Source organism: Mobula birostris, chromosome 12, assembly GCF_030028105.1.
Source record: "Mobula birostris isolate sMobBir1 chromosome 12, sMobBir1.hap1, whole genome shotgun sequence".
Lineage (NCBI taxonomy): Eukaryota > Metazoa > Chordata > Chondrichthyes > Myliobatiformes > Myliobatidae > Mobula > Mobula birostris.
Window position 1 is genome coordinate 33,027,040 of NC_092381.1, and position 27,777 is coordinate 33,054,816.

General features: G+C 40.1%; 1 protein-coding gene across 5 annotated transcripts in view; it reads left to right on the forward strand.

Moving 5' to 3' along the window:
• st3gal3a (ST3 beta-galactoside alpha-2,3-sialyltransferase 3a) overlaps positions 1-27,777 on the forward strand; it is a 556,478-nt gene that overhangs the window by 486,314 nt on the left and 42,387 nt on the right. For all 5 annotated transcript variants that reach the window (XM_072273561.1, XM_072273559.1, XM_072273562.1 and 2 more), the window contains one exon: positions 4,378-4,524. In XM_072273561.1, the coding sequence (XP_072129662.1) occupies positions 4,378-4,524 (147 nt within the window). The remainder of the gene's footprint in view (positions 1-4,377; positions 4,525-27,777) is intronic.

A 27,777-nucleotide genomic window follows, 5' to 3' on the forward strand; every position in this document is an offset into this window, starting at 1 on the left:
ATCACCATTTTCTCTTAAAGGCACAGGCAGCTATTTTAGCATTCCGAAGGTGAATACATAAGTGCACTTTAAAAATAAAATACAGTATTCAATGGTCACCTGGTTACATATATGAAGTCAATGACCTCATATCAACTAATTTCTGGACAGATTTTTCTCACAAGTATGGTTCCTCTTTCTGTTTCAATTAGTCTACCTCTTTTTTTGGTCTCCAACTATCAGTTGCAGTATCAGAATGAGGTTTAATATCACTGGTATATGTCGTGAAATTTGTTAACTTTGCGGCAGCAATACATTGTAGTACATGATAAATATAGAAAAAATGGAATCACAGTAAGTATATATGGATATTAAAAGTTCAATGAAGGTAAATAGTTCAAAAACAGAAATTAAATAAAAAGTAGTGGGTTAGCTCAATGTTGATTTAGAAATCGTATTTCTAAATGTTATTTGTTACCCTAAATAACTTTGGCCTAAAACCATCCGAGTTACAGGGTGAGGGTGTTCCCCATATCTATCTCTATCTCTCTCTCTCTCTCTCTCTCTCTCTCTCCCCCCTCCCCTCTCCTTCTCCCTCTCTCCACACACACACACACACACACACACACACACAGAGTAAAACACACACGTAACTTTTTGCTTTCACGAGGAATTCTGCAGATGCTGGAAGTTCAAGCTACACACATCAAAGTTGCTGGTGAACTCAGCAGGCCAGGCAGCATCTCTAGGAAGCGGTACAGTCGACGTTTCAGGCCGAGACCCTTCGTCAGGACAAACGAAGGGTCTCGGCCTGAAACGTCGACTGTACCTCTTCCTAGAGATGCTGCCTGGCCTGCTGTGTTCACCAGCAACTTTGATGTGTGTAACGTTTTGCTTTTCTAGTTTTGCTGACAGGTCCTGAAACATTGACTGTTTCTCTCCCTAAAAATATTCAGTGACCAACATGTTCAGTTTTAGTTTCGAATTTCCATCCGCAGGATTTTTTGCTCCAGTTTGTACAGATCTTTTTGGGTTACCTCTTTATTTTAAATCTGGTCCAGTTCTCTTAAATTTCAAGAATAGATTACACTCTTTAGAATACTAAAATATTGTGCAATATTTTATAAATTACTATAAACCTACATTTGGATTGTGTCCTAAAATTTATATTTGCTATTAGCAATAAATGTACTTCAGTACATAAAATTCTTTATCACGACATGGACATTAGTAAGTGACTACAAGTACATCTAATCTGCAAGTGATTTGCCTAACGTAACCATATTGACCTAGTAGAGGTCATTGTGGCCATCAATTTTCATAGAATTCAGTATTTTCTAGATTTCTTTGTAAAAGGAATGGCTGTACTTAACATACCAAGTCGACATGAAGCAGTGATTGCCAAAGTGAATAGAATGCTGAACTATATTTTTAAATCAGTAGGAGTAAGTAGAATAAATAATTTTGAAGTGGTATTTCAGAATAATAAGATGGCACCCTGCATACTGTGTCCAGTTTGATGATCTAAAGGAAATACGTAAAATCTGAGTGCAAACCTCAGAGTTCATCAGACAATATATTTATGAGAAAAGACTGAAGATACACTTATACATACTAATTTTTATTCTCTTCCCTGAAATATTTACTTTGGTTTTGATGTTGACCTGGTACAAATATATGGAGTGCCCGACAAATTGTTTGTTGCAGGCTGTGGCATTTAATTCATTTAGTAGTTAATAACCAGGGAGACACCACGATTGCGACTTATTTCTCCAGATTCGGAAATGGTTCTAATGTTTCTCCATTTGGAATGTTATCACTTTTTACAAAGAAACCTTTAACCTTGTTGATAACATTTTTTTTAGAGGAAGGTACCATATTACTAAGAATCATACTCTAACTTCTCCCTTAACCTACTTTTTATTTATTAAAATTTGGTCCTTGCCAAAGATGAAAGCAAACTAGTAGTGTTCATAGTGAGTAATGCAACCTTACAACAACACTGTTATTAGCATAGCTGAATGGCTTTGTTAAGAGGCAATGTGCCAATAGTGACGAGAGAAAATGATATGACGGTTTTTATTAAAATACCACACCCCTATTACACATCAGGCATATTGAATGTTGAAGTGTATTTTTTTAATTATTGTTCCATCTTAAAATTTTACGAGATAGAGCAGAAGTTTGGAACCCAAAGGAGGAAAATTGTGAAAAAGTAACCATTTAATGGATATTTTCAGATTTGCTGCCTATTAATGGAGAGTAATCCCAAACTTTAGTATACAGCATTGGAAAACGGTTTCCTATGGACATCCCATACATTCCCCATATTTTCATGAACTCGGCTCTTTCGGACCAAGTGATAACAATTATAAAGTCATCACATGGCTAAGTCATTGTTATGTCATCACTATATGCTGGTTAAAATGGATTTGGATTGAAACGGGTCTTCAATGAATGGTTAAAACTTATGGAAAGGGTGTGAAACTGCTTGGAGAGATAGATTTATGTCTTCATTTTGTGGTCACATCTGGTTGTTGACTGAATTCTCGATTTGTTAATAGCTTTCTGTTCTGCCTTTCAGAACTGTTCTAATGAAGTACTAGTCCCATAAGTGAAACAACATTAATTTGGATCTTAGAATCATCCCAAGTCTTCTCTATTATCAAACCATTTGATGCTATAGAATAATTTTGGTATACTTTTTGTCATAAATCTCATTATTTTTAAAACAAAAACCAGAAATGTTCATCAGACACCAATGCTATGAAAATTCAGAGAGATCAAGTTCGGAGAGATTTTAGTTGAAGGAGAATGTATTTATAGTATGAAGTTATAAAATGATGCCAAACAGGACTTACCATTGAGTCATTCCTATTAAAGCCTTTTGGAAGTTCTCCAGCATTTTGCCTATGGCCTATATATTTATATTGCTGAACATATAAGCTGTTAGTTTGTTTAAAGGGATGGCAGCAGTAGGGTGTTGTGTAAAGGCAAAGGAAATGTGAAGGCATTCTGCTGCTATACTGAAATCCATGTCATAGTGTGTAACTGATGAACTTACACACTTGCTTTTCCTAAAGTCCTAACAATAACTGCCAATAGTCTTCAAAAGTTGAAATCCCCAACTTTGTATTTTCTTGTAAAAATTATGATCCTTCTCAATTTACTCCTTACTGCACCAATTCAGCTATTGAGCAGTTAATTCAAAGACAAAAAAAGAAACATTTTTTCTTGCCACAAAATTTGGATTGTATGTTCGTGATTCTAAACTTTTGCAGATTGTGTAATGACGAAGTGCTTACTATTTGGTAGAGTTGGTAACTTTTTCTGTGTTAAGTATCATGAATAAATGACAGTTTATAATACAAAATTTTATCATTTTTATTGTCCATATGGCTGTACTTCAGCTTTAGACTGGGAATCATAAAAATTTATGGAAATATGAGGAAATGATTTGGCCCAGTGTAAAGTTAACTTAATCTGAGTTATGTTACAAATTCAGTGTAAAGTTAACTTAATCTGAGTTATGTTACAAATTCAGGGCATATCCAAGTATCTGTCAAATAGCTGCCTGTTTTAGCCTCCATCACGTTAAAAATAGTGAACTTCTCTTCATTTCTGCCATGCTGCTGCCAATCACATTAAAACTCTTAAAATGTGCCATCCAGTTGTTTGGAAATTGTGATGGTTAGACATCTCACTGGGGCCCCTGTTCTGGCAACCCTCTGAGACTTCCATGCTGCCCTGAAACTCATCTTGTTCTACTTCCAGCACTCCTTTATGGGCTCACAGAAAAATTGCTGATACTGTTACAAGGGTAACATCCAAGAGAAAGTGAATTTACTGTGTGTTGGAATATTAATTGGAACAACATCCAAGGATCTGGGAACTTTACCATTCGAGCACCACCAGAGTTCTTAGTATACCAGATTAACAGTTTTACAGTACTTAAAATTGGTCACCCTATTTAGAGACCTTCCTGCTAAGAATGAGAGATTATTTTTGTTAACATTGTTTGTGAGGGACATGAAACATGAACAGAGATTTCTACATTTGCACCACATTATAAAGGGATAGATTTGTATGATCACCTGTCAGTTCGGTCAAGTGTTCCAGAAGCCGGATAGGACAACGGCACAAAGAACTCAAAAATATGAAAAGTGCAAAAAATGTCAGTTCCAAAGCTATCATCAAAAAGCAAGTTGTCATATGGGGAAAAAAAACAATGAAATGAGCCCAAATGAATAATTCATGACCGTTGGAATGGTTGCTTTCTTCACCATTTAGGTGGATTGTATTAAACAGAAATAGGATACAAAATAAATTAGTACAGACTGAAAAGTATGTTGATTGTTTTTAAATGGAGAGTAGCAGTTTTGCTTTGCTTCTTTACAGAGTCCTTCAGATGGTTTCTGGAAGTCTGTTGCCACAGTTGTCCCAAAGGAGCCCAAAGAGATACGAATTCTGAATCCTTATTTCATCCGTGAAGCGGCTTTCACATTTATCGGCCTTCCAGTCAACAATGGAATGATGGGTCGTGGGGTAAGTAAAGCATGGCTAATTGAAACTATTAGATTTTTCAATTTGCTCTTGCAGAACTGTGTAGACTGGAGTATTTACTTTGAACATCTTGCTCAGAAGTGGAAGGATGTAGATTTTCATTGACGTTTCCATGTGCGGTGGTGGTTCTTATCTTGAGTGGGCTTTAGAAGGAGAGTTATGAAGATCTTGTTAATTATAGACAAATGCTAGCAGGAGTGTAAATTAGAATGTGTAAGTGAAGACCACTTAACCCCTTAATCCAGTTGGATGTTCCTGTTTCATTTTATATTCCAAAGCTCTGTGGGTGGCTATTGGCCACTAACTTATCCCTAGTGTGCACTGAATGGTAGAGTCTGGAGTAGCTGATGAGAATGTGGAGAGACTATATGATGGGATTATTATAAACTTAGTGCAAATAGGTAGTTGGTGGTCATCATGGACATGATAGCAAGGACCTTATTTCCATACTGTTTGCTTCTGTGAATGATAGCCAACTTTTCCACAAGATGTTGCTATAAATGTAGAACTCACTTCAGTTGCTCTCATGCACCACCTAATGGCCTCCTGGAATGGCAGGAGCAGAGGGCACTGTGAACATGTGAGCAAACTGCATAGCTTAGTAACATTCCAAACATAAATACAGCCATTGGGAACAAAAACTTTGAAACATTTATTGTACGATAAGAAGAGTTGGTACAGCAGCAACACTTTCAGAACACACCAGCTTGCAAGCATGTAGCAGTGCATTTTCCAAACCGATAAGAGGTTGCACATTACCACAGCTGGGATGCATTTACTGGTTTTGTTAAATATACAGATGTTATGAGCACATTTTCTACTACCAAAGTATCAATATGAAATTACTGGCATACAGACAATGTAGGAGAAGTAACATTTCATGACCTGGCAGAGAAGAACTGGATTCCTTGGTGCCCATTCCATAGGTTACATGATAGAAGCTATATGGCTTGGAGAATGCAGTGATATAAATGTTTTTGAGGAATACTCTTTGCAATTTTTGCTTATTTGAATATTCTTAACATTATAAGTAGTGCTGCAAACCAACTATTTCAAATCATTGTGTCAAGTTATTGTATGCATTGCATCAGTCAATGAAAAGTTTACAATCCTGTTTAATTCCACCTTAATTGCATGTTTGAAAATCAGAGTGACTGATTTTATATTAAGCATTTCCATTTCTCCAAGTTAATTTGAAACACAAGGAGTATGAGAACTGCAGCATGTTCTAGCTTAGAAGCATACCATTCAATCTATAAGGCCTGCACTGTTACCTCCTTTGCATAAAATGCCAGCATTGCTCAGATCAATGTGATTTAGTGGGTGTCTGTAAACATGTAGGTATAGCAAAAGATACTTCACAGAGACAGCACCTAATACAACTTACTATCATTTTCAATTCCTATACACTTTTACTTTTGTCATTTTCAAGCACAATATTTTTGTGAAAACGTGGACATTGAATGTTTCTGTAATCTTCCTTTAGAGCTTTTTACACAATAAGAACAAAACCAGACAATTGAATCCATTTCATGATTTACCTTTGGTCACCAGAAACAAAACAATGGTGGGGGGGGGGGGGGTCGTCAAACAAGTCAGGAAGCTTGCATTCCAACACACAAAGCATTTATGGTTCAAGATTCCAGATTGTTTATAGTCATTCTTCAGAACATGAGTGTAAAGGAGAACAAAATGATTGTTACTCTGGATCCGATGCAACATAGTATAAACACAATTAGTGTCAAAAGCGCTACAAATATAAATATACAAGCAATCCTATAAAACACAATAACTGTTGAGTGTGACTGTATAGCTTATACAGTTATCGTCATTGTGGCTATCCCTCAAAGTTGAGGATGATGGTCTTCATTCTGTTGATCTACAAATGTTTGTATTTATGGGCTCTCAAGTGGCTTATGAGCCCAATCTTGGCTTTGAAAATTCTTCTGCATTCAGGACAGGTAGTTCCAGATGGCAGATTGGGCTTCGGTTGTTGCTGCCTCTCTTTCCATTTTCTTCTGTTTTCTTCTAATTCTGCACATCTGTTGGCTTCGAAAGTTGCTGTTCCTTCTCGGATGATGGCTTGCCAGAGTTTTCTGTCCTTGGCATTGGTTTCTCAATTGTTGATGTTGATGTTACATTTCTTCATATCGGCTTTTAAGATGTCTTTGAATCTCTTCTGTTGTCCGCCTCTTCTACGTTTGCCTTCTTTAAGCTGGGAGTAGAAGATTTGTTTCGGCAGACGTTCGTCTTTCATCCAAACAACATGACCGATCCATCTTAGTTGGTTCCTGATGATGTAGGCTTCAATGCTTGTTGTTTTTGCTTCATTTAGCACACTGACATTGGTTCTTCTATCTTCCCAGCTGATACTTAAGATGTTTCGAAGACATCGTTGATGGAACTTTTCAAGTGCCTTCAGATGTCGTCAATATGTTGTCCAGGTTTCTGATGCATACAGGGAGTGTTGGGATTACCACTGCTTTGTACACTAACAGTGTGGTGTCTGTTCGGATGTCACAATCATGAAAGACTCTTGTTCTGAGATGTCCAAAAGCTGTCCAGCGCATTTAAGACGATGTTGGATCTCGTCATTAGGGGCATTGGAGGAGAGGTGACTTCCAAGATACGGAAAGTGGTCCACATTTTCCAGGGTTGTTTCGCCAAATTGAATTGATAGTTCTATCCGATTTGTCTCAGTTGGTGACAATTGGTAGATGATCTGAGTCTTCTTGGAATTGATGGTAAGTCCAGGTTTTGTGTATGCGTGGTTGAAGGCAGTCAGAATCTGTTGTAGGTGGTTTTCTGAGAGAGCTGCAACACTGTTGTCATCTGCGTATTGGAACTCGTGGATGTCTTGTTTTTGGACTTGAGACGGGCAAGATTGAAAAGTCTGCCATCTGTTCTGTAGACAATTTCGATTCTTGGGGGTAGGTCATCCTTGATAATGTGGATGATTGTCCCAATGAAGATGATGAACAATGTTGGGGCAATCACGTATCCCTGTTTTACTCCTGATCTAACCTGAAAAGACTCACGGCTACTGTTGCTGACCATGACTGTGGCAAGCAACAGTTAGCAACAGTTATACTCATTGTATGTACATAAGTAACACTAGGTGCAGGAGTATCTGAATGTAAGGTGAATGACAGGAAGTGATAAAGTGACAAAGTGACTCTTTGCAAGAGGAACTCTTCTCAATGACAGTAGCATGTGGAAACACAGTAGGACAGTGACTGTGTGGCCGTGACACTAGAGTGGCAGGGGATGGTGAGATGAAGGATCCTGAGGGGCTGTGGAGTGGAGTAGATTGGCTGATGTGGATGTAATGGTGGTGAGGGATGGTAGGTGGGTTATTGAGTGGAGGTATTGATCAACCTGATGGCCTGGGGAAAGTAACTGTTTTTGAGTCTAATGGTCCTAATGTGGCTGCTGTACCTTCTTCCCTGATGGGAGCTGGACAAACAGTCCATGAGCATGATGGGTGGGATCCTTCATGATATTGCTGGTCTTTTTCCGGCACCTTTCTGTATTTATGTCCTTGATGGGTGGGTAAGCTGGTGCACATTTACTGACCTGGTCATCAAAATTCATCAATCTGTTTCTGAACAGGCTGAAATAAAAGCCTCAAAATCCCATAAAAGCCTAATAATTCTGTAATAATAATTTCCCAAATGGAAAATGCTGGGAAGGTAATTAATTTCCCTAAAAATGTGGATAACAGTTAATAGTTAAAGCACAAATTAAAAAGAAAAAAGGAGAAAAGTGTTGCTAGAAGACTCATTTATTAAATCTATAGATTAGATTTGATTATGAAGACACTCAGTCCTCGTTTATTGTCATTTAGAAATGCATGCATTAGGAAATGATACAATGTTCCTCCAGAGTGATATCACAAAAAAAAGGACAAACCAAAGACTAACACTGACAAGACCACATAATTATAACATATAGTTACAGCAGTGCAAAGCAATACCATAATTTGATAAAGAGCAGACCATGGGCACGGTAAAAAATGTCTCAAAGTTCCAATCGACTCCCGATAGTCCCAATAGCAGGCGGCAGAAGGGAGAAACTTTCCCTGCCATAAACCTCCAGGCGCCAACAACTGCCAATGCTTTGGAAGCACCCGACCACAGCCGACTCTTGAGTCTGTCCGAAAACTTCCAGCCTCCGACCAGCCCCTCCGATACAGCCTCCTGAGCACCATCCTCTGCCGAGTGCTTTGACCCCGCCCTGGCCGCTGAGCAACAAGCAAAGTCGAGAACTCGGGGCCTTCTCCTTCAGAGATTCTGGATCACACAGTAGCAGCGGCAGCGAAGAAGGTATTTCAGAAGTTTCTCCAGATGTTCCTCCGTGCTCTCACGTCTGTCTCCATCAAATCAGGATTGTGCACGACACCCTACTTGACAGAGTACAGAGACCATTCACCGGAGTGGCCGCTGCGCACTGCGTCGCACTGCCATTTTCTCCTCCTTCACTGGATATACTTGTATCATTTAAAGTATATCTGCTGTCAATCAACAACCTTTTGTTCATTGTCACTGCTGCTGTTACCTCTAATTACATTGTTTCACTGAGTTACAATTAGTTTAATATCAAACACATAATGCACTGAAGCATGTTACCCTAACTAATTCTACCTTAATCTCTAAATCATTTTATTTATTTTCAAAGTATTATATGAATATGATGTAATTTATTATCTAAAGTAGTATCTCTTCCAGTTTGCCTGTGTTCTCTGGTCCCTACAGTTCCTCCTCAGCTTACGAAAGCCCGACATGTAAGCCTGTACATATGGCCGAGTGTTTGGGAGCCTGGTGGGATAGATTTGCCAGCTGCTGCAGGGGTGCAGGCATCCGCTTCCACCCGGGATGACAGCGTCGTTTATGACATGCGAACTGTCCGGGTTATGAACAGTTCACAGGAACAGAATGCTGGGGAGGACCGGTAGTGTTCAGAATCAGAGTCAAAATTAGGTTTATTATCATTGATGTATGACATGAAATTTGTTATTTTGTGGCAATACATAAAAATTACTATAAATTACAATAGGAGTATTAATTAGATAGATAAATAAATAGTGCAGGGGATAAAAGAGTGGAATAGTGACGTAATGTTCATGGACAGTTCAGAAATCTGATGGTGGAGAGGAAGAAGCTGTTCCTAAAATGTTAAGTGTGCATCTTCAGGCTCCTGCATGTCTTCACTGATAGTAGCAATGAGAAGAGGACATCTCCTGGATGGTGAAGTTCTTTCACGATCCTGGTTTGGAGCCTCAGTGCATGGGATTGTAAGAGGTTGCAGACTGAGCCAGTTGGGCGCAAGCCTCCACAACATCGGGGACATCTGCAAGAGGCAATGCCTCTGGAAGGTGGCGTCCATCATTTAAGGGGCCCTCACCATCCAGGGCATGCCCTCTTCTTGTTACAGCTATCTGGGGGGAGGTAGAGGAGCCTGAAAAGCCACACTCAACAATTTAGGAACAACTTCTTCCCCTCCACCATCTGATTTCCGAAAGGTCCATGAACCTTACCTCGTTATTCCTTTTTTCTTTTGCACTGTACTGCTATCACGAAACAACAAATTTCGTGTCATACTGGATGTTTGATAATAAATCAGATTCTTCTGATTCTGATTTTGCACAGATTTTGCAGTTAGGTCAGCACCTATACCTTGTTGAAGAAACTAATCAGCATAAGAGCAGGAAAATATAGTTTTGAGATTAAATATTAGTTATCGGGATTATTTTACAGGAGACAGCAAAGATCAGAAATCAGTGGAAGTTTGTGGGTTTAAGCATTTTGAAAGGGTTTGAAAAATTGGATAAGGAAATAAAAACTTTTAGATTAGAACTCATTGACATTTGATTAAAATGTAAAATTACTTTTTAAAACACAAAAGGAAGAGCTTAAATCAATTGGCTGGTTGAATTAGGGAAAGTTTTAACATGAAGTTTTGTAGGGATTACCTATTTTCAAGCCTCAATCATAGAGTAAGAATAATCGACCTCACTACACAGAAGTAACAAGTTCACTTGTTTATTTATAAATCTGTTTGGAATCGGTACACCTGAAACAGAATGATGGATGTTAAAATCAACAATTGGTCACATTTTCTCCACTTGAAGCAGAAATCAAATATCTCTCCTTTCGTGAAAAGAAAAATAAGGGGCGCTTTTTTTTAAAGCAGTTTAAAACTGGATTGAGAATCTCTTTCTGTCAATTATAACCAGCAGTTTTGTCCAAACAAAAGAATACACATTTGTTAAATATACCAGTTGAGTAAAAATGGCCTCTTTGTATCAATGTTGTTAAAACTACAGTTGTGGCTTATGCCACCTAGGTCTTTGATCAGCAAGTAATCAAATCAACCTATTTTCAGGAAACTCTACCATCATATATTTGAATACCTTCGCATTTTGGCACTCAGTAAATCAAAAGCCCAATGTTTTTGTCCACTGAAACTCAAGTGCCTCCATTGCTTCCATATGTTTAATTAAGATTCTGAAGAGGTTAAGATTAACCCTCTGAACTTAATGCAGTATTTAGATTGCTTTTAGATTCTTCTTATTTTTTTTCCCACTCTTGGTAAAGACTTTCAGGGCACAATTTCATTATTGCGTTATTTTCTCAGGAATGATTAATGAGTCTTACATTTCTAGAATCATAGAGTAAACCTACAATAATATGAACTTGAAACTTCTGTTCAATTAAATTTTCCTGTCATAAAATTGCAGATCAAAAGAAACTGCAAACTAGGATAACTTAGTGGTTAATAATCATATTTGATAGACTATTAAAATTACTTGCAAGCTGTTTACTTCAGGCTTAATCAAATGTCCACAATGTGTTTATTCATCCCCTCATTTGGAATGCTGCAAACATAGAGAGGCCATGGGGATATGTTTGACTTTGTTCTGCGGTTTTCTTATTTGCCATAGATAAACTTGAAAGATTTCTCTTCCTGTGCTCATACTATTACCTCTGTTCCCCCACCAACTTCACCTTAAATAGCCAAGAGATCTTTCCCCAGCTCCCTTCTATTAGCCTTCAGTAATATCATTCAAAACAGTGTCAGTTTTTACATATTTACTGATAAGATCCAGTTTTACCTTGCCACCATCCCTAAATTAACTAGCTACTGTTTGATTATCAGTACTGGAGGGGCAGGAATTCCTTTTGGGAACACTAGGAGATTCTCACTGGTCCCCACCCTGAATATTGTTCCCTATCATTGATTCTGTCCTCCTTTCTAGCAGCTGTCTGATGCTGAACCAGATTATTTGCAACTGTGTGTCATATTTCACTTAACAAATTGAACCTCAGATCACATTGCAATAGCAAGGCTCTTCATCTCTCCTCTGTACACATGTCTGACTCCAACCTGTGTCAGCTCACCTACTGCTGAAACCCTTGTAACTCACTTTGGCTAGTGGCTTAATACAGGGGATGATAGCCCCCGGCCCAGCCAAGATTAAGAAATCTCGTTTGGGTGGATGCTGCGTGTTACAAATCAGTACCACGAAATAAGAAACAGTACACAATACGCAATTAAACGATTGAACTTTATAATTCTGAATTTGACTACATGGTTAATAAAGAAAACAGAAAAGAAAAAGGGCCCATTCTCATGAAACAAGTCTATTGTGCAAGGTTGGAGATCACTGATAAGGTCTTTCGTCCACCATCAACCTCCTCCAAGTGTCGCTGACCTTCAGACCCTCACTCCAGGTCCACTCCGGCCGGGGGTCTACCAACTCTCTCCATTCCCGTCTTCTCTCCTCATCTCTCCCCGGCCAAAAAAAACCTTGTGAATTCCCAGCTCCCGGATACACAAGAAAGAACAACATCCTGCTCATTGGTTAGCATGCCCCGTTATCATAACCCAAACATTGCTGCTACAGAGAAACCACTACAGGTTTCCCCCGCTATCTGAAGGTAGAGTGTTCCTATGAAACTGTTCGTAAGCCGGAATGTCGTAAAGTGAATAAGCAATTACCATTTATTAATATGGGAAAAATTTTTGAGCGTTCCCAGACCCGAAAAATAACCTACAAAATCATGCCAAATAACAGATAAAACCTAAGATAACAGTAACATATAGTAAAAGCAGGAACAATATGATAAATACACAGCCTATATTAAAGTAGAAATACTTTTCCGCAGCACTGTCTAGCGCAGCAAAAATCTCGCGGAAGTGCTCTCGGCAAAAACACGGCGCAAGCGCTCTCGGCAGAAACACTCTCTCCAGTAACCTTTAAGCTATGAAGCTGCCAAATCGTACTAAATAACACATAAAAATACACAGCCTATATAAAGTAGAAATAATGTATGTACAGTGTAGTTGCACTTACCGGAATCGGGAAGACTCCAATAAATTGCAGTTTCATCACAGTTAAACACTTGCTTATACGAATAACCACCTGATGGAATCGGCAATTGCCTCTGATCTGGGCCGACATTTATGTGCCAGGCGGCACCTAATTAATTAGCTTGTTTATTTTGGCTTTTTTCTTAAAGATATGCTGGGTGCGTTCCGACTACCACTGCACCACTGCATGCTTCACGGCAATGTATTGGTCGGCGGCCCGGAGGTTGGGGACCACTGCTTAAACTATAAAGCTGCCCTCGCCTCAGAAACCGATCAAACCACTTATGAATACCTTTAAATTCCACTTTCATCACCATCGTCCAGTGCTTTCTGTTTCAGCTTATTAAAAAGACTGACTGATTTCTCCTTAAGCATAAGAAAACTTAACGGAACACCACGCTGTGTACACCCATCAATCCACTCAAGCAATAGACTTTCCATTTTATCCGTTATTGGATGCTGACTAAGAGAGACCATTTTGCTATGAGCAGAACTAACAGTAACATCGGCAGCTTTCAAAATTCTCTCTCTCTCTCCGTATAAATAGTGCGAATGGTGGACGCAGGCAAGTTCAACGCGCGGACAATATCCTTAATTCGTTCACCACGATCCAAACGCTTAATTATGTCTAGTTTTACGCTAAATGTAACACCCTTATGAGCTCTTTTAGATTTTTCCAATACCTTAGAACTCACCTTGCTAACGGATGCACAAAATAAATTGAGATAAAGCATGTGATTAAGCAACGCTGGCTAGAATGCAGCTCCGGGGCAGGAGCTTGGCTGATTGGGGCGCGCGCTGCTTTTTTTCCACATGCTGCCTTTTTTCGTAACAGTGAAAACACCTTCTGTTAGCGAAAACAGGTAACTAATGTAGGTCTTTTGTAACAGCGAATTGTCGTAAAGCAAACGTTCGGAAAACAGGGGCAACCCGTACCTCAGCAGTAGAACATTACAAGGAAGCCAGTACATTAGCAGCGAAACCTTACAACGTGTAACACCCTCATCCATACATACCTTTTTTTCCTCAATAATCAACTGTTACAGTGCACTCTGAGGCCCTCCTTATTCTGTTTTTGTAATTTGTTATCTTCCAGAACAGTGCTGTGTGCATCCGAAATTACACAAAGTCCAGTTCCCCCATCATCCTGGTTTTTGGTAAAGTAATGGGTGAAGTTTGAAATTTCAAAAACCTTTTATATCTTTTCCCTCGTTGTTTCTGTAATTTCCTCCAGTGTTGAAACATGCCAAACTATCCCTGTTCCTCAAACATTGCATTCCCCCATTTACTTGTTGCCCCATTGACATTCCTGCTTTAACTGGCAGGATGCAAAGGTTTTGAACTAACTCCTTGAATTTCTTTGCTTCCTCCTCTCCTTTCACCTTTAAAAGCTATTTTAAAAATAAAACGCAAACAATAGGAATCTGCAGATGCTGGAGATTCAAGCAACACACATCAAAGTTGCTGATGAATGCAGCAGGCCAGGCAGCATCTCTAGAAAGAGGTACAGTCGACGTTTCAGGCCGAGACCCTTCGTCAGGACTAACTGAAGGAAGAGTGAGTAAGGGATTTGAAAGTTGGAGGGGGAGGGGGAGATCCAAAATGATAGGAGAAGACAGGAGGGGGAGGGATGGAGCCAAGAGCTGGACAGGTGATTGGCAAAAGGGGATACGAGAGGATCATGGGACAGGAGGTCCGGGAAGAAAGACAAGGGGGGGGGGACCCAGAGGATGGGCAAGAGGTATATTCAGAGGGACAGAGGGAGAAAAACATCTATGCTCTGTCAAATAAAACACGCTGTTAAACTTTTCGATGATTTTAAGTTCCCTGGCCCTCACCGCTTTACTTTCACCATGGATGTCCAGTCCTTATATACTTCCATCCCCCATCAGGAAGGTCTCAAAGCTCTACGCTTCTTTTTGGATTCCAGACCTAATCCGTTCCCCTCTACCACCACTCTGCTCCGTCTAGCGGAATTAGTCCTTACTCTTAATAATTTCTCCTTTGGCTCCTCCCACTTCCTCCAAACTAAAGGTGTAGCTATGGGCACCCGTATGGGTCCTAGCTATGCCTGCCTTTTTGTTGGGTTTGTGGAACAATCTATGTTCCGTGCCTATTCTGGTATCTGTCCCCCACTTTTCCTTTGCTACATCGACGACTGCATTGGCGCTGCTTCCTGCACGCATGCAGAACTCGTTGACTTTATTAACTTTGCCTCCAACTTTCACCCTGCCCTCAAGTTTACCTGGTCCATTTCTGACACTTCCCTCCCCTTTCTAGATCTTTCTGTCTCTGTCTCTGGAGACAGCTTATCCACTGATGTCTACTATAAGCCTACTGACTCTCACAGCTATCTGGACTATTCCTCTTCTCACCCTGTCTCTTGCAAAAACGCCATCCCCTTCTCGCAATTCCTCCGTCTCCGCCGCATCTGCTCTCAGGATGAGGCTTTTCATTCTAGGACGAGGGAGATGTCTTCATTTTTTAAAGAAAGGGGCTTCCCTTCCTCCACTATCAACTCTGCTCTTAAACGCATCTCCCCCATCCCATTTCATGTACATCTGCTCTCACTCCATCCTCCTGCCACCCCACTAGGAATAGGGTTCCCCTGGTCCTCACCTACCACCCCACCAGCCTCTGGGTCCAACATATTATTCTCCGTAACTTCCGCCACCTCCAACGGGATCCCACCACTAAGCACATCTTTCCCTCCCCCACTCTCTCTGCATTCCGCAGGGATCGCTCCCTACACAACTCCCTTGTCCATTTGCCCCCCCCCCATCCCTCCCCATGATCTCCCTCCTGGCACTTATCCGTGTAAGCGGAACAAGTGCTACACATGCCCTTACACTTCCTCCCTTACCACCATTCAGGGCCCCAAACAGTCCTTCCAGGTGAGGCAACACTTCACCTGTGAGTCGACTGGGGTGATATACTGCGTCCGGTGCTCCCGATGTGGCCTTTTATATATTGGCGAGACCCGACGCAGACTGGGAGACCGCTTTGCTGAACATCTACGCTCTGTCCGCCAGAGAAAGCAGGATCTCCCAGTGGCCACACATTTTATTCCACATCCCATTCCCATTCTGACATGTCTATCCATGGCCTCCTCTACTGTAAAGATGAAGCCACACTCAGGTTGGAGGAACAACACCTTATATTCCGTCTGGGTAGCCTCCAACCTGATGGCATGAACATCGACTTCTCTGACTTCTGCTAGGCCCCACCTCCCCCTCATACCCCATCTGTTACTTATTTTTATGCACACATTCTTTCTCTCACTCTCCTTTTTCTCCCTCTGTCCCTCTGAATATACCTCTTGCCCATCCTCTGGTTCCCCCCCCCCTTGTCTTTCTTCCCGGACCTCCTGTCCCATGATCCTGTCGTATCCCCTTTTGCCAATCACCTGTCCAGCTCTTGGCTCCATCCCTCCCCCTCCTGTCTTCTCCTATCATTTTGGATCTCCCCCTCCCCCTCCCACTTTCAAATCCCTTACTCACTCTTCCTTCAGTTAGTCCTGACGAAGGGTCTCGGCCTGAAACGTCGACTGTACCTCTTCCTACAGATGCTGCCTGGCCTGCTGCGTTCACCAGCAACTTTGATGTGTGTTGCTTAAAAATAAAACAACTCTTTGATAAAGATTTTGTTCGTCTGGCCTAATATCTCCTCATGTGGTTCTGAATCACTTTTAAGTTTGGTAAAGATCATGTGAACCATCTTAGAAGATTTTAAGTGGACGTTGGTGGTAGTATGTTTGGATGTCACAGCTGAGATTAAATTCTCTTAGTATTGAATATGACAGCTGCTTGCTTTCCATCTCTGTGCTGTAGGTTGTTCTCTTTAATACCTATTATTTGTGTTCAATATACTGGTAGGATAAAGCTTGCTGCGACTTGCTGGACATCATAGCACAGAACTCTTCTTAAGATGTTTTTTAAACCAAGTAGCACTGCAACTAGTATTATGTAAAATACTGCAAATAATACAAGAAGTAAGATGAAACTATAAAGGTATCAAGTGACATAGGATTGCATGATGAGAAATACTTCAAACTAAATAAAGAACCATGTACTTCTGCTGCAGCCTACATGCCCTAACTGATTAGTGAAGTGGTAGAACATTACAACACTGAAATAGCCCCATCAACCCACTGTCCTTGCCGAACTATTAATTTACTTGGTCCCATCAACTTGCACCTGGACAAAAATCCTCAATAACCCTCCCATCCATGTATCGATCCTGCTTTATCGTAAATGTTGAAATTGAACCACTAATTCCACCATTTCCACTGGGAGCTCGTTCTACCGTCTCACCACCCTTTGAGTGAAGAAGTTCTCTCTCATGTTCCCCTTAGAGATGTCACCTTTCGCCCTTAACCTGCCACCTATGGTTCTAGTCTCACTCCAACCTCAGCGCAAAAAGATTGCTTAGATTTACCCTGTCTATACCCCTTATAATTTTGTATACCTTTATCAAATCTCCACTCATTCTCCTATGCTCTAGGGAATAACATCTTAAACTATTCAACATATCCCTATAATTCAGGTACAGGCAACATCTTGGTAAATTTTTCTGCAGTCTTTCAAACTTATTGATATCTTTCCCGTATATAGGCACACAATAGTACAAATCAGGCCTTGTCAATGACTTATACAACATCAGCATAACATTCCAACTCCTGTACTCAATACTTGGATTTATGAAGACCAATATGGCAAAAGCTCATTATGATCCTATCTACCTGTGACACCACGTTCAAAGAATTATGGATCTGTATTCCCAGATCCCTCTGTTCTGCTGCACTCCTCCGAGCGTTATTGCTCATGCTGTAAGTTCTTCCCAGGCTTGTCCTCCAAAGTGCAACATCTCACACTTGTCTATATTAAATCCCATCTGCCATTTTTCAGCCCATTTTTCCATTGGGTCCAAATGCCACTGCAAGCTTTGATAACCTTTCTTACTGTCCACTGTACCCCTAAACTTGGACTCGTCTGCAAGTTTGCTGATTCAGTTTACCACGTTATCATCCAGATCATTGAGATTGGTGATGAACAGCAACAGACCCAGCACCAATCTGTCCAAATACACTAGTCACAGACCACTAGTCAGAATGTAACCATCTACTAACACTTTCTGGCTTCTCTCACAAAGCCAATGCCTAATCCAATTTACTACCCAGTCCTGATTACCAAGCGACTTGACCTTCTTGACCAACCTTCCATGCGGGACCTTGTCAAATGCCTTGTAGACAACATCCACTTCCTTGCCTTCATCAACTTCCCTGGTAACTTCCTCGAAAAACTCTATAAGGTTGGTTAAACACAACCTACTACAATAGTCAAGCCATGTTGTCAGTTCCTGTATATCCAAGTACTTATATACCCTTGCAATTTCTTAACTCCACCCAAAAAGATTAAGCATTCTCTGACCCGATATCACCTCCTTCAAAAGATGTAATTCCATTTCTTACCAACAGAGCCACACCACCACCTTTGCCTTCCTGCTGGTCCTTTGGATACAAAGTATGTCCTTTCATGTTAAGCTCCCAACTATGGCCTTCTGTCAGCCCATAACGTCATACAGACCAATCTGTAACTGCACCACGATTTCATCCACCTTTTTCCAAATGCTACGCGCATTTAAAAACAGCACTTTCAGTCCTGCATTCTTTGCCCTTTTGAATTTTGCCTCTGTGGTACAAGTTAACTCTTTGCCCTGTCTGCCATTGTACCCAACCATTGACTTATCCTTCCTTACATTCATGTTACATCCATCACCTACTTGTAAACCTGCTGGCTCATCCTCAGCTCTATCCCATACTAGTTCCCACCCCCCTGCCATATTAGTTTAAACCATTCTTAATAGCTCTAGTAAACCTGCCCTCAAGAATATTGGTCCCCCTTGGATTCAAGTGTAACCCATCTTTTTAGTACAGGTCACACTGCCGCAGAAGAGGTCCTAATTATCCAGAAATCTGAATCCCTGCCCACTGCTCCAATTCTTCAGCCACATATTAATCTGCCACCTCATTCTATTCTTATTGTCAGAATCCATTCCCGAATCTAGTGGACCCATTTACTCCTCTCCCTGTAATCAGGTTTCATTGCTAAGTGGCTGTGATGTGGAAAAGCTCTGAGTTCATCAGCTCCTGGAGAAGTTTTTAGAATTTATGTGGACAATCAGACTATAGAATCTCTATGGAGAGGTAAATGATATAAACCCAGGTTAGTCTCGGGGTAAGAAAATAGCTTCTCTTGCAGACTTTATCTTACACCTTAGATTTTTAAAAAATAATTTTTAAACAGTTTGCTGGGTTGGTCAGTCAGAGTTAAATACGTATCTTGCTGCAGATACCTGCCTACAGTGCTGCTACCACTACACTTTGTAAAATATAAGTTAAATCACCTAATATTGATTTCATATTTTGAGAGGACAAATCAAACTATATTTTTTCTTCTTAATAACTGACCTTTGAGAAATAAAAATCTTGTTTTAGATATTAGTTCATCTTAATGGGGTAGCTACTGCACAGAGCTTCCTGGTCTCAGGTTAGTCAACACCAGTTAATGAAACAAAGAAGGACATTTCAGACAGTGTTATCTTTAAGCTGATCAGAAGGCTTGGAATTGTCTGAGCCATGATGGATCATTTTACACTATTCCTTTGAACCCGTTCTTGAGGAGGCCACTATTATCTTGTGGAAGATTAACAGATTGGATTTAACAATACATGGTTAAACTAAATCTCTAATGTTCTTAGAGAAAAGCAGATGAATAATGGGTGTTTTTGTCAAATTGTAATATTCTGTGATTGGTAAGATAGGGTGTCACAAAGGCACTCCAGAGCTCTAGTGGAGGCTGGAGAGAGTGGATATTGTAAGTGTTCAGAGGAATTCAAACAGATAAAAAAGATGTAAACATGAGAAAGTCTGCAGATGTTGGAAATCCAAAGCAATACACACAAAAAATGCTGGAGGAACTCAGCGGGTCAGGCAGCATCTATGGAAATGTGTAAACTGTCGATATTTCGGGCCAAGGTCCTTTTTCAGGACTGAGAAGGAAGGGGGAGGATGCTAGAATAAAAAGTGGAGGGAAGGGAAAGAGACTAAATGGAAGGTGATAGGTGAAGCCAGATGGGTGGGAAAGGTCAAGGGCTGGAGAAGAAAGAATCTGATAGGAGAGGAGAGTGGACGATAGGAGAATGGGAAGAAGGAGGGGGCCTATGGGGAAGTAATAGACAGGTGAGAAGAAGTGAAATGTTGGAATGAGGAATAGAGGAAGTGGGGAATATATAATGAAGGCAACAGCTGTGCTAAACTGGTCCAGCTGAGGCATTTTAACAGGAAAAATGTTATTGTAATACCTCCTTTCTCTGAGAATCCACTCTCGCAGGTTGATGGAGATCATTGTTCATATAGAGTTGTGGCCTTGTAGTTCAGGCAGACTTGGTATCAACATTGATGCAGAAGTCAATATGGTGAGTGTTCTGCCTTAAGCACTGCAAAAGACAAACAACTCTTGAAGTTTATCTAGAATTCTGTTCATTGTGCATATTCCAATCCAATCAAATAATCCTTGTTACAGACCTTCCGAGAATGTCTCTTGCTTTAATTCAGAGTTCAGAGTGAATTTATTATCAAATTTCATATAGGCCAGTATATACAACCCTGAGATTTATTTTCTTGTGGGCATACTCAGTAAATCCATAATAAAATAATAACCACGATGGAATCACTGTAAGACCACTCCAACTTGGACATTCAACCATTGTTCAAAAGACATCAAAATGTGCAAATACAAAAAGAACGAAAGAATAATAATAAATAAGCAATCAGTATCGAGAATATGCGATGAGGAGTCCTCGAAAGTGAGTCTATGGGTTATGGGAACATATCGGTGATGGGGCAAGTGAAGTTGTGAAGTTATCCCTTTTGGTTCAAGAACCTGTTGGTTGAGGGGTAATAACTGTTCCTGAACTTGGTGATGTGGGTCTGTGGGTCTAAAGTTCCCATAGCCTTTTCCTGATGGCAGCAGCAAGAAGAGAGCATAAGCTACGTGGTGAGGGCCCCCGATGATGGATGCTGCTATCCTGCGACTGCACTCCGTATAGATGTGCTCAATGGCATGGGATGCTTCACCCATGATGGACTGGGCCATATCCACTTCTGTTCAAGAGCTTTGATGTTTCCATACCAGGCTGTGATACAGCCAGTCAATATACTCTCCACCACACATCTAAAGAAGTTTGTCAAAGTTTTAGATTATCATGCTGAATCTTCGTAAACTCCTAAGGAAGTAGAGGTGCTGCCATGCTTTCTTCGTAAATACATGTATGTGCTGGTCCCAGGACAGGTCCTCCAAAATGATAACACAGCAATTTAAGGTCACTGACCCTCTGCACCTCTGATCCTCCGTTGAGGACTGGCACATGGACTTCCAGTTTCCTCCTCCTGAAGTTAATAATCAGCTCCTTGGTCTTGCTGACCTTGAATAAGAGATTGTTGTTGCGACACCATTCAGCTAGATCTTCAATCTCCCTCCTATATGTTGATTTATCACCACCTTTTATTTGGCTTACAACAGTGCTGTCATCAGCACACTTGAATACAGCATGAGAGTTGTATTTAGCTCCACTGCCTTTATGTGTACAGCAAGTAGAGCAGGGGCTAAGCACCCAGCCTTGTGGTGCACCTGTGCTGATGGTGATTGTGGAGGAGATGTTGCTGCCGATCTGAAGTGACTAGGGTCTGCAAGTGAGGGAATCGAGGATCCAATTGCACAAGGAGGTATTGAGACCAAGGTCTTGAAGCCTATTGATTAGTTTTGAGGGGATTGAAGGTTAGCTGCCAAGCATGTTTAGACCAGGAATAATTTAGATTTTCAGTAAAAGATGAATTAGCTAAGCCATTTATTTCCAATCATGTTTCTATGGTAACTCTACATTTGATGATATCTTCAGATTCAAAAGTCCTACAAATCCTTAAGAATTCTGGAGAGTTGATGACAGGAACCTTGGGTATATGTTATCAGTGGATTGTCAGACACATCAATATGTGTATTGCTGTTTGGAAAGAAGTGATAAGACACCAATAGAGTGTGATTACAAAAAGATATCAAACCTGTTAATCATATGCAGCTACAAAGGTTTCAGATGACAATTAATTCTGCACATCACATTGAACTTCTAGAACTGCATAGAATACTAATTATAAATTAATCTTGTTCATAGTTAATAGGCTTGCTATTCTCCAGTAGGATTAGTTTGTTCTTCTAGCCACAGCCCAAGGATAAAGGATATTGTCAGTATGAAGAGAGTATTCTGTTAATTAAATAACTTGAAGCACTTTTCTCTGTACTCAGTTATTTCTTTTTAATCAACTGAGAAGAAAGATATATTGGTCCCAAGATAGGATATAGTAGTACAATAAAAATTGGAATAATGCATCGGGGGTTGTGGCTGTGTACCAGGCATGGAAGAGATTAAATTGGACCATATATGACGTGATTTTTGACTTTCAACTTATCTTTTTATGTCTCTGAAGTGACAAAAATAATAAATAAAAACTCATTAATCCACTAAAACTAAAATTAAAAAAATAATTACTGGCACACAAAATACTGAAAGCATTCATCAGAATTAAATTTTTCTTCCTCATCTCCATTTTGGGAATCTCCAGTAAAATAAATGTGGACTCTGTTCCAAAACCAAGTATATGTAAGGTAGGATTGCAAAGGCTGATTTGCTAGTATACTGTATTAGACTTACAGCGTTCTGTGTATATATGCAATTTATTTGCCTGAGAACAGCTGAATATGGGCAGTTCCCTTGAGATAATATAGTTTTTATTGAGTAGCAGTTATTGCACGTAATACATTAGAACTACAATGCATTAACATAGAACTTGGCCCCAAAAACAGAACTTAATAACAAAATAATAAAAATTTTCTACAGCTTCCATTCATCCAAAGTGTTTCCGATTCCATGAGCAAGTTCTAGCTCCTGCGAATAGCCATATGAAAGTAACTGATCTATCTTTGTGCTAAAGGATCTCGTGCTTTCCCGGCATATATGACCAATAAACTCTTCTCTTTATTCCAGTCGGGTACTTGTATCAATTTTAACCAATGTTTCGATGACAAACTGCCATCTTCATGAGGGTCGATGGTTTTGGGACCACCTGGTGAAGGAAGCCATTGAAATAAAACTAGAGGGAAAGAATTTTAACAAAGATGAAGGTCTTGCTCTAAGAAAGAACTGGAATTGGATTGTAAACAAAGTGGGACAGCAGAAACCTGATGGTTAAGGACTAACCAAACAGCAGGGATGGACGACGGGGGTATATATACCACTGGACCAGACATGCCTAGGCATCATCCCTGATGAAGATGGCAGAGTTTGTCATTGAAACATTGGTTAAAATCGATACCTGTACCTAGCTAGAAGCCCGAGAAGAGTTTATTTGGTATCTTTGTGCTGTTGATTGTGCAATAAATATTGGCCACATCATTCACTTGAGGATAACTGTAATGTTTTGTAACTCCAAAACATTAAACTATTTAAAAGAAAGACATAGGTGTCCAAAATGTGAGTCTAACTTTGTGATTACTTACGCAGACGTCCATGTATCACATGGTAAGACCATGACATATACAACTCATGTACTCTTATATATAACCTGCAATGCATTATGTGCACAACAAAGAATGCTTAATCAAACAATATATTTACAATTTCAGTAAATATTATTGAAATATTAAATCTATGAGCACTCCTCCTTGCATATTTATAAACTCCAACTCAAAATAGAATGCATCTCAACTATATACACAGTCTACTATATAATACAACTACTATACAGATATCCACAGTATAGTAAATTTTTTAATTATCTCATTCAGACCTAAAGATTTAATTGCTGCAGAGACCTTCTTACTGTTGTGGAATAACGTCTTTGCTGACAAGAGAGGTCACTCTGGGTGGCAGGTGAGACTTGTGGCTGTGAAAACAATCTCAGATTCTGCGGCCTCCTCCATGGTGGTTATAGGAGTTGAATCTGGGAATGCAGGAAGTGGTTTTGACAGCTGTGCGTATCTTTTTTCTCCTTCCTTTTTCTTCTTCTAGTTTGTGCATCTTGATTTTGGGAGTTCATTGGAGTATTCTCTTATTAATCCCTCTGTTGTTCCGTTTACGATCTGATTTCTCCCTCGGTTTCCTCATCCACAACATCTTCAGATGAACATGTACACACTAACACAAGCTGAATGCTTGGAACTTTCATGAAGCTCCTTGAACTCTCCTTTAGCTTAAAACCAAGCCACATTTTGCAAGTAACTGCCTAATTAACACATCACTGACTTTCTCGGATATGTTACCTACAAAGACTGTGTGATCGGATCACTGCTTTTGTCACTTTCACGCTTCCTCTTCCTTGGTCCGATACGCTTTCCAACCAGAGGCACAAAGGTTGGCACCAATTCCTCTTTGCCCTCTGTTTTGCAACGGTTAATGGTGTATAGCATGGAGACAGTTGTGGCACCATCCAGTACCTTTCTTAATTCACTTTCAGTTGACTGTATTATAGGGGAAGTGGCATGCAAATTGTGAATAGGTCGCCAATCAAGTTGTTGTTGTCTCAGCCACTCGCATCCCCACAATACTGGCCCTCCTGTTTTTTTACCACACACAAGCCCAATGTGGCTTGTTGGTTGTCGTATTTCACTGTCACAAATGTCATTCCCACAGGAGTTATCTTTTCTCCAGTATATGTTCTTAGCTGGATATCTGCAGTTTTCAGTTTAGTGTCTTTGAAATGCCATTCAAACTCATTTTGTGGAATGACTGAAACAGCCAAGTCAGTGTCCAATTTCCTTTCAATTAATTTGCCATTCACTTCTGGTACAAACCATATTGCTTGTCTATTGTTAGTTTTCACATTGTCAGTCTCAAGAGTACTCAGTCCTGTGTCACTCTCATCATTATTAGATTTTTGCAGATTATTTGCAACTTAACTTTTTAGCTTTTTCTCTTCCCTATGCAGTCCATTTATTTTTGTCTGCTCGACATAGTCTTTGTACATGACTGACTATGTTGCATTTTCTGCAAGTTTCCCCTTTAAATCTGCATTGGTCTGGTGTATGTGAGCCTCTGCCACAATGGTAACACAGTTTGTTTGGCCAGGCTGGTTTCTGTTTAAACATTGCAATTTTGTTCACACTCACTTTCATTCCTGAATGCAACTCAGTTGTATCCCTGCTGCTTCCATTGATATAGCTATTTCAACTGCTCTTTTAAATGTAAGTTGTGCTTCAGTTGGGAGCTGTTTTTGAATGCTTCTTTGTAAGGTTCCACAACTAAACAATCTGTCAGTGCATCATTGAACTGATAATGCTCAGAAAATCTCTTCAATTCATCTGCACACACTGAAATAGGCTCTCCTTCCTTTTGATTCCTAAATCATTCTACAATCTAAATGTTCATAAGAACGTAAGAAATAGGAGCAGGAGTTGGCCATTTAGCTCGTCGAGCCTGCTCCACCGTTCAGTAAGATCATGGCTGATCTGGCCATGGACTCATCTCCACCTACCTGCCTTTTCCCCATAGCCCTTAATTTCCCCTACTATGCAAAAAATCTATCCAACCTTGTCTTAAATATATTTACTGAGTTAGCCTCTACTGCTTCATTGGGCATAGAATTCCACAGATTCACCACTCTGGGAAAACTAGTTCCTCCTCATTTCTGTCCTAAATCTACTCCCCCAAATCTTGAGGCTATGTCCCCTAATTCTAGTCTCACCTATCAGTGGAAACAACTCTCCTGCCTTGATCTTATCTATCCCTTTCATAATTTTAGGTGTTTCTATAGGATCACCTCTCATTCTTCTGAATTCCACTGAGTACAGTCCCAGGCGACTCAATCTCTCCTCATAGTCTAACCCCCTCATCTCTGGAATCAACCTGGTGAACCTCCTCTGTAACACCTCCAAAGCCAGTACACCCATCTTCAAGTAAGGAGACCAGTACTCCAGGTGCGGTGTCACCAGTACCCTGTAGAGATGCAGCATAACCTCCCTGCTCCTAAATTCAATCCCTTGAAGCAATGAAGGCCAATATTCCATTTGCCTTCTTGACAGCCTGCTGCACCTGCAAACTAACCTTTTGTGATTCATGCACAAGCACTCCCAAATCCTTTGCACTGCAGCATTTTGCAATTTTTACCATATAAAAAAAATCTGCTTTTTCACTTTTTTTCCAAAGTGGATGATCTCTCATAAATATTACTAAATTACTTTCACGATATCAGTAAAGTTCATTTCTGCTAGTTTGGTTGGAGCAGTCAAACTTCAAAGCAAACTGTATGCTCTAAATCATACACTCAGCAAACCAGGTACTCATTTTTCATTGGCTATTCCATTTGCTTTAAAATAGTGCTCAATTTGCTCTTTATATAATATCCAGTTATCTGTTGTGGAATCAAATGCATCAATCTTTCCAAAGTAGGCATCCATTTCTGCTTTTTTTTATGATTATTATGATCTGGTACTCACTGTTTATGAACCTGTGAATTCTTCCATTTTCTGCATTTTTTAAAACTCGATCGTGTCTTCCTTCCGAAGAGCACATGCTGCATTTCCTTTTCGTTTAACTTGACCATTCCGCGCTGCACTTCAGCGGGTCGTTAACCATCTCTGGTTTGTTTTAAAAATACCTCGTCACCACTATTAAGTTTTGTAACTTCAGAACATTAACCTAATTAAAAGGAGGACACTGGAGCCCGAAATTGAGTCTAACTTCGTGTTTACTTTAAGTGAGGCGCACACCTATCACGCAGTAGTGTCATGATGTATTCAATTCACATAACTCACAATGCATTATGTAAACAACAAAGAATAATTTATCGAACAATATATTTACAATATTGCTCAAATATTATTAAATACGCAACAATAACTACCATGCTGCTCTTTGAAACAGTCCATCCTTGCACATATGACCAGTTAATCTATCTGAAAGAAGCTGGTCAATTGATTCATGATAGCTAATATATGAGAAAGATACTATCCCCACCCCCACCCATACAAATTTTGTTTCAATAATAAAATAGTATTTTTTTTATATTCTAGAACAAACTGTCATCTTCTGAAAACTGGCACCTCCAACAATGTAGCACTTTCTCAGTGCTACTCCTATATGGAATCCTGGATTATTCACTCTGTAGCAAGGGACTTGACTGGGAGGCAACAATAAAGGCAATATGAGATTTACTGCAGTTTCTCATCTCAGTTTTTCAGCTTGTGTCATAGTTAGGCAGCATGGAAACTAGCACTTTGGTCCAGCCCGTCCTTGCTGACCACATTGCTTATCTGAGCTTTTGCCTGTTTTTGGCCCTTATTCCTCCAAGCCTTTCTTATCCATGTACCTGTCCAAATCTCTTTTAAACATTGTATTTTTTATCTACTTCTACCACTTCCTTTGGCAGCTCATTCCATATACCCACTATCTGCTGAGGACCCCTACAAATCTTTTCCTTCTCACCTTAAGTCTGTAGGGGAACCTTGACTGCCTTATTCTGGGAAAAAAAAAGATTCTGTATTCTCTCCTTATTTCTGCTCCTTATTATTTTCTATCTATCTATCTAGCTATCAGGTCATCTCTCTGTAAGAGGCCATCTGTAAGGCCATATTAATGTAGATGATGAACCTCAGTGGACCCAGCACCGATCTCTGAGGCACTCCACTGATTACAATCTAGAAAATACCTGCAACTGGAAAGACAACCCTGCACTACCACCTAAGCCAATTGTATATCCAACTGGCAAGCTCACCCTTGATCCTATGTGATCTGACACGTAGTTCTGGACTAACT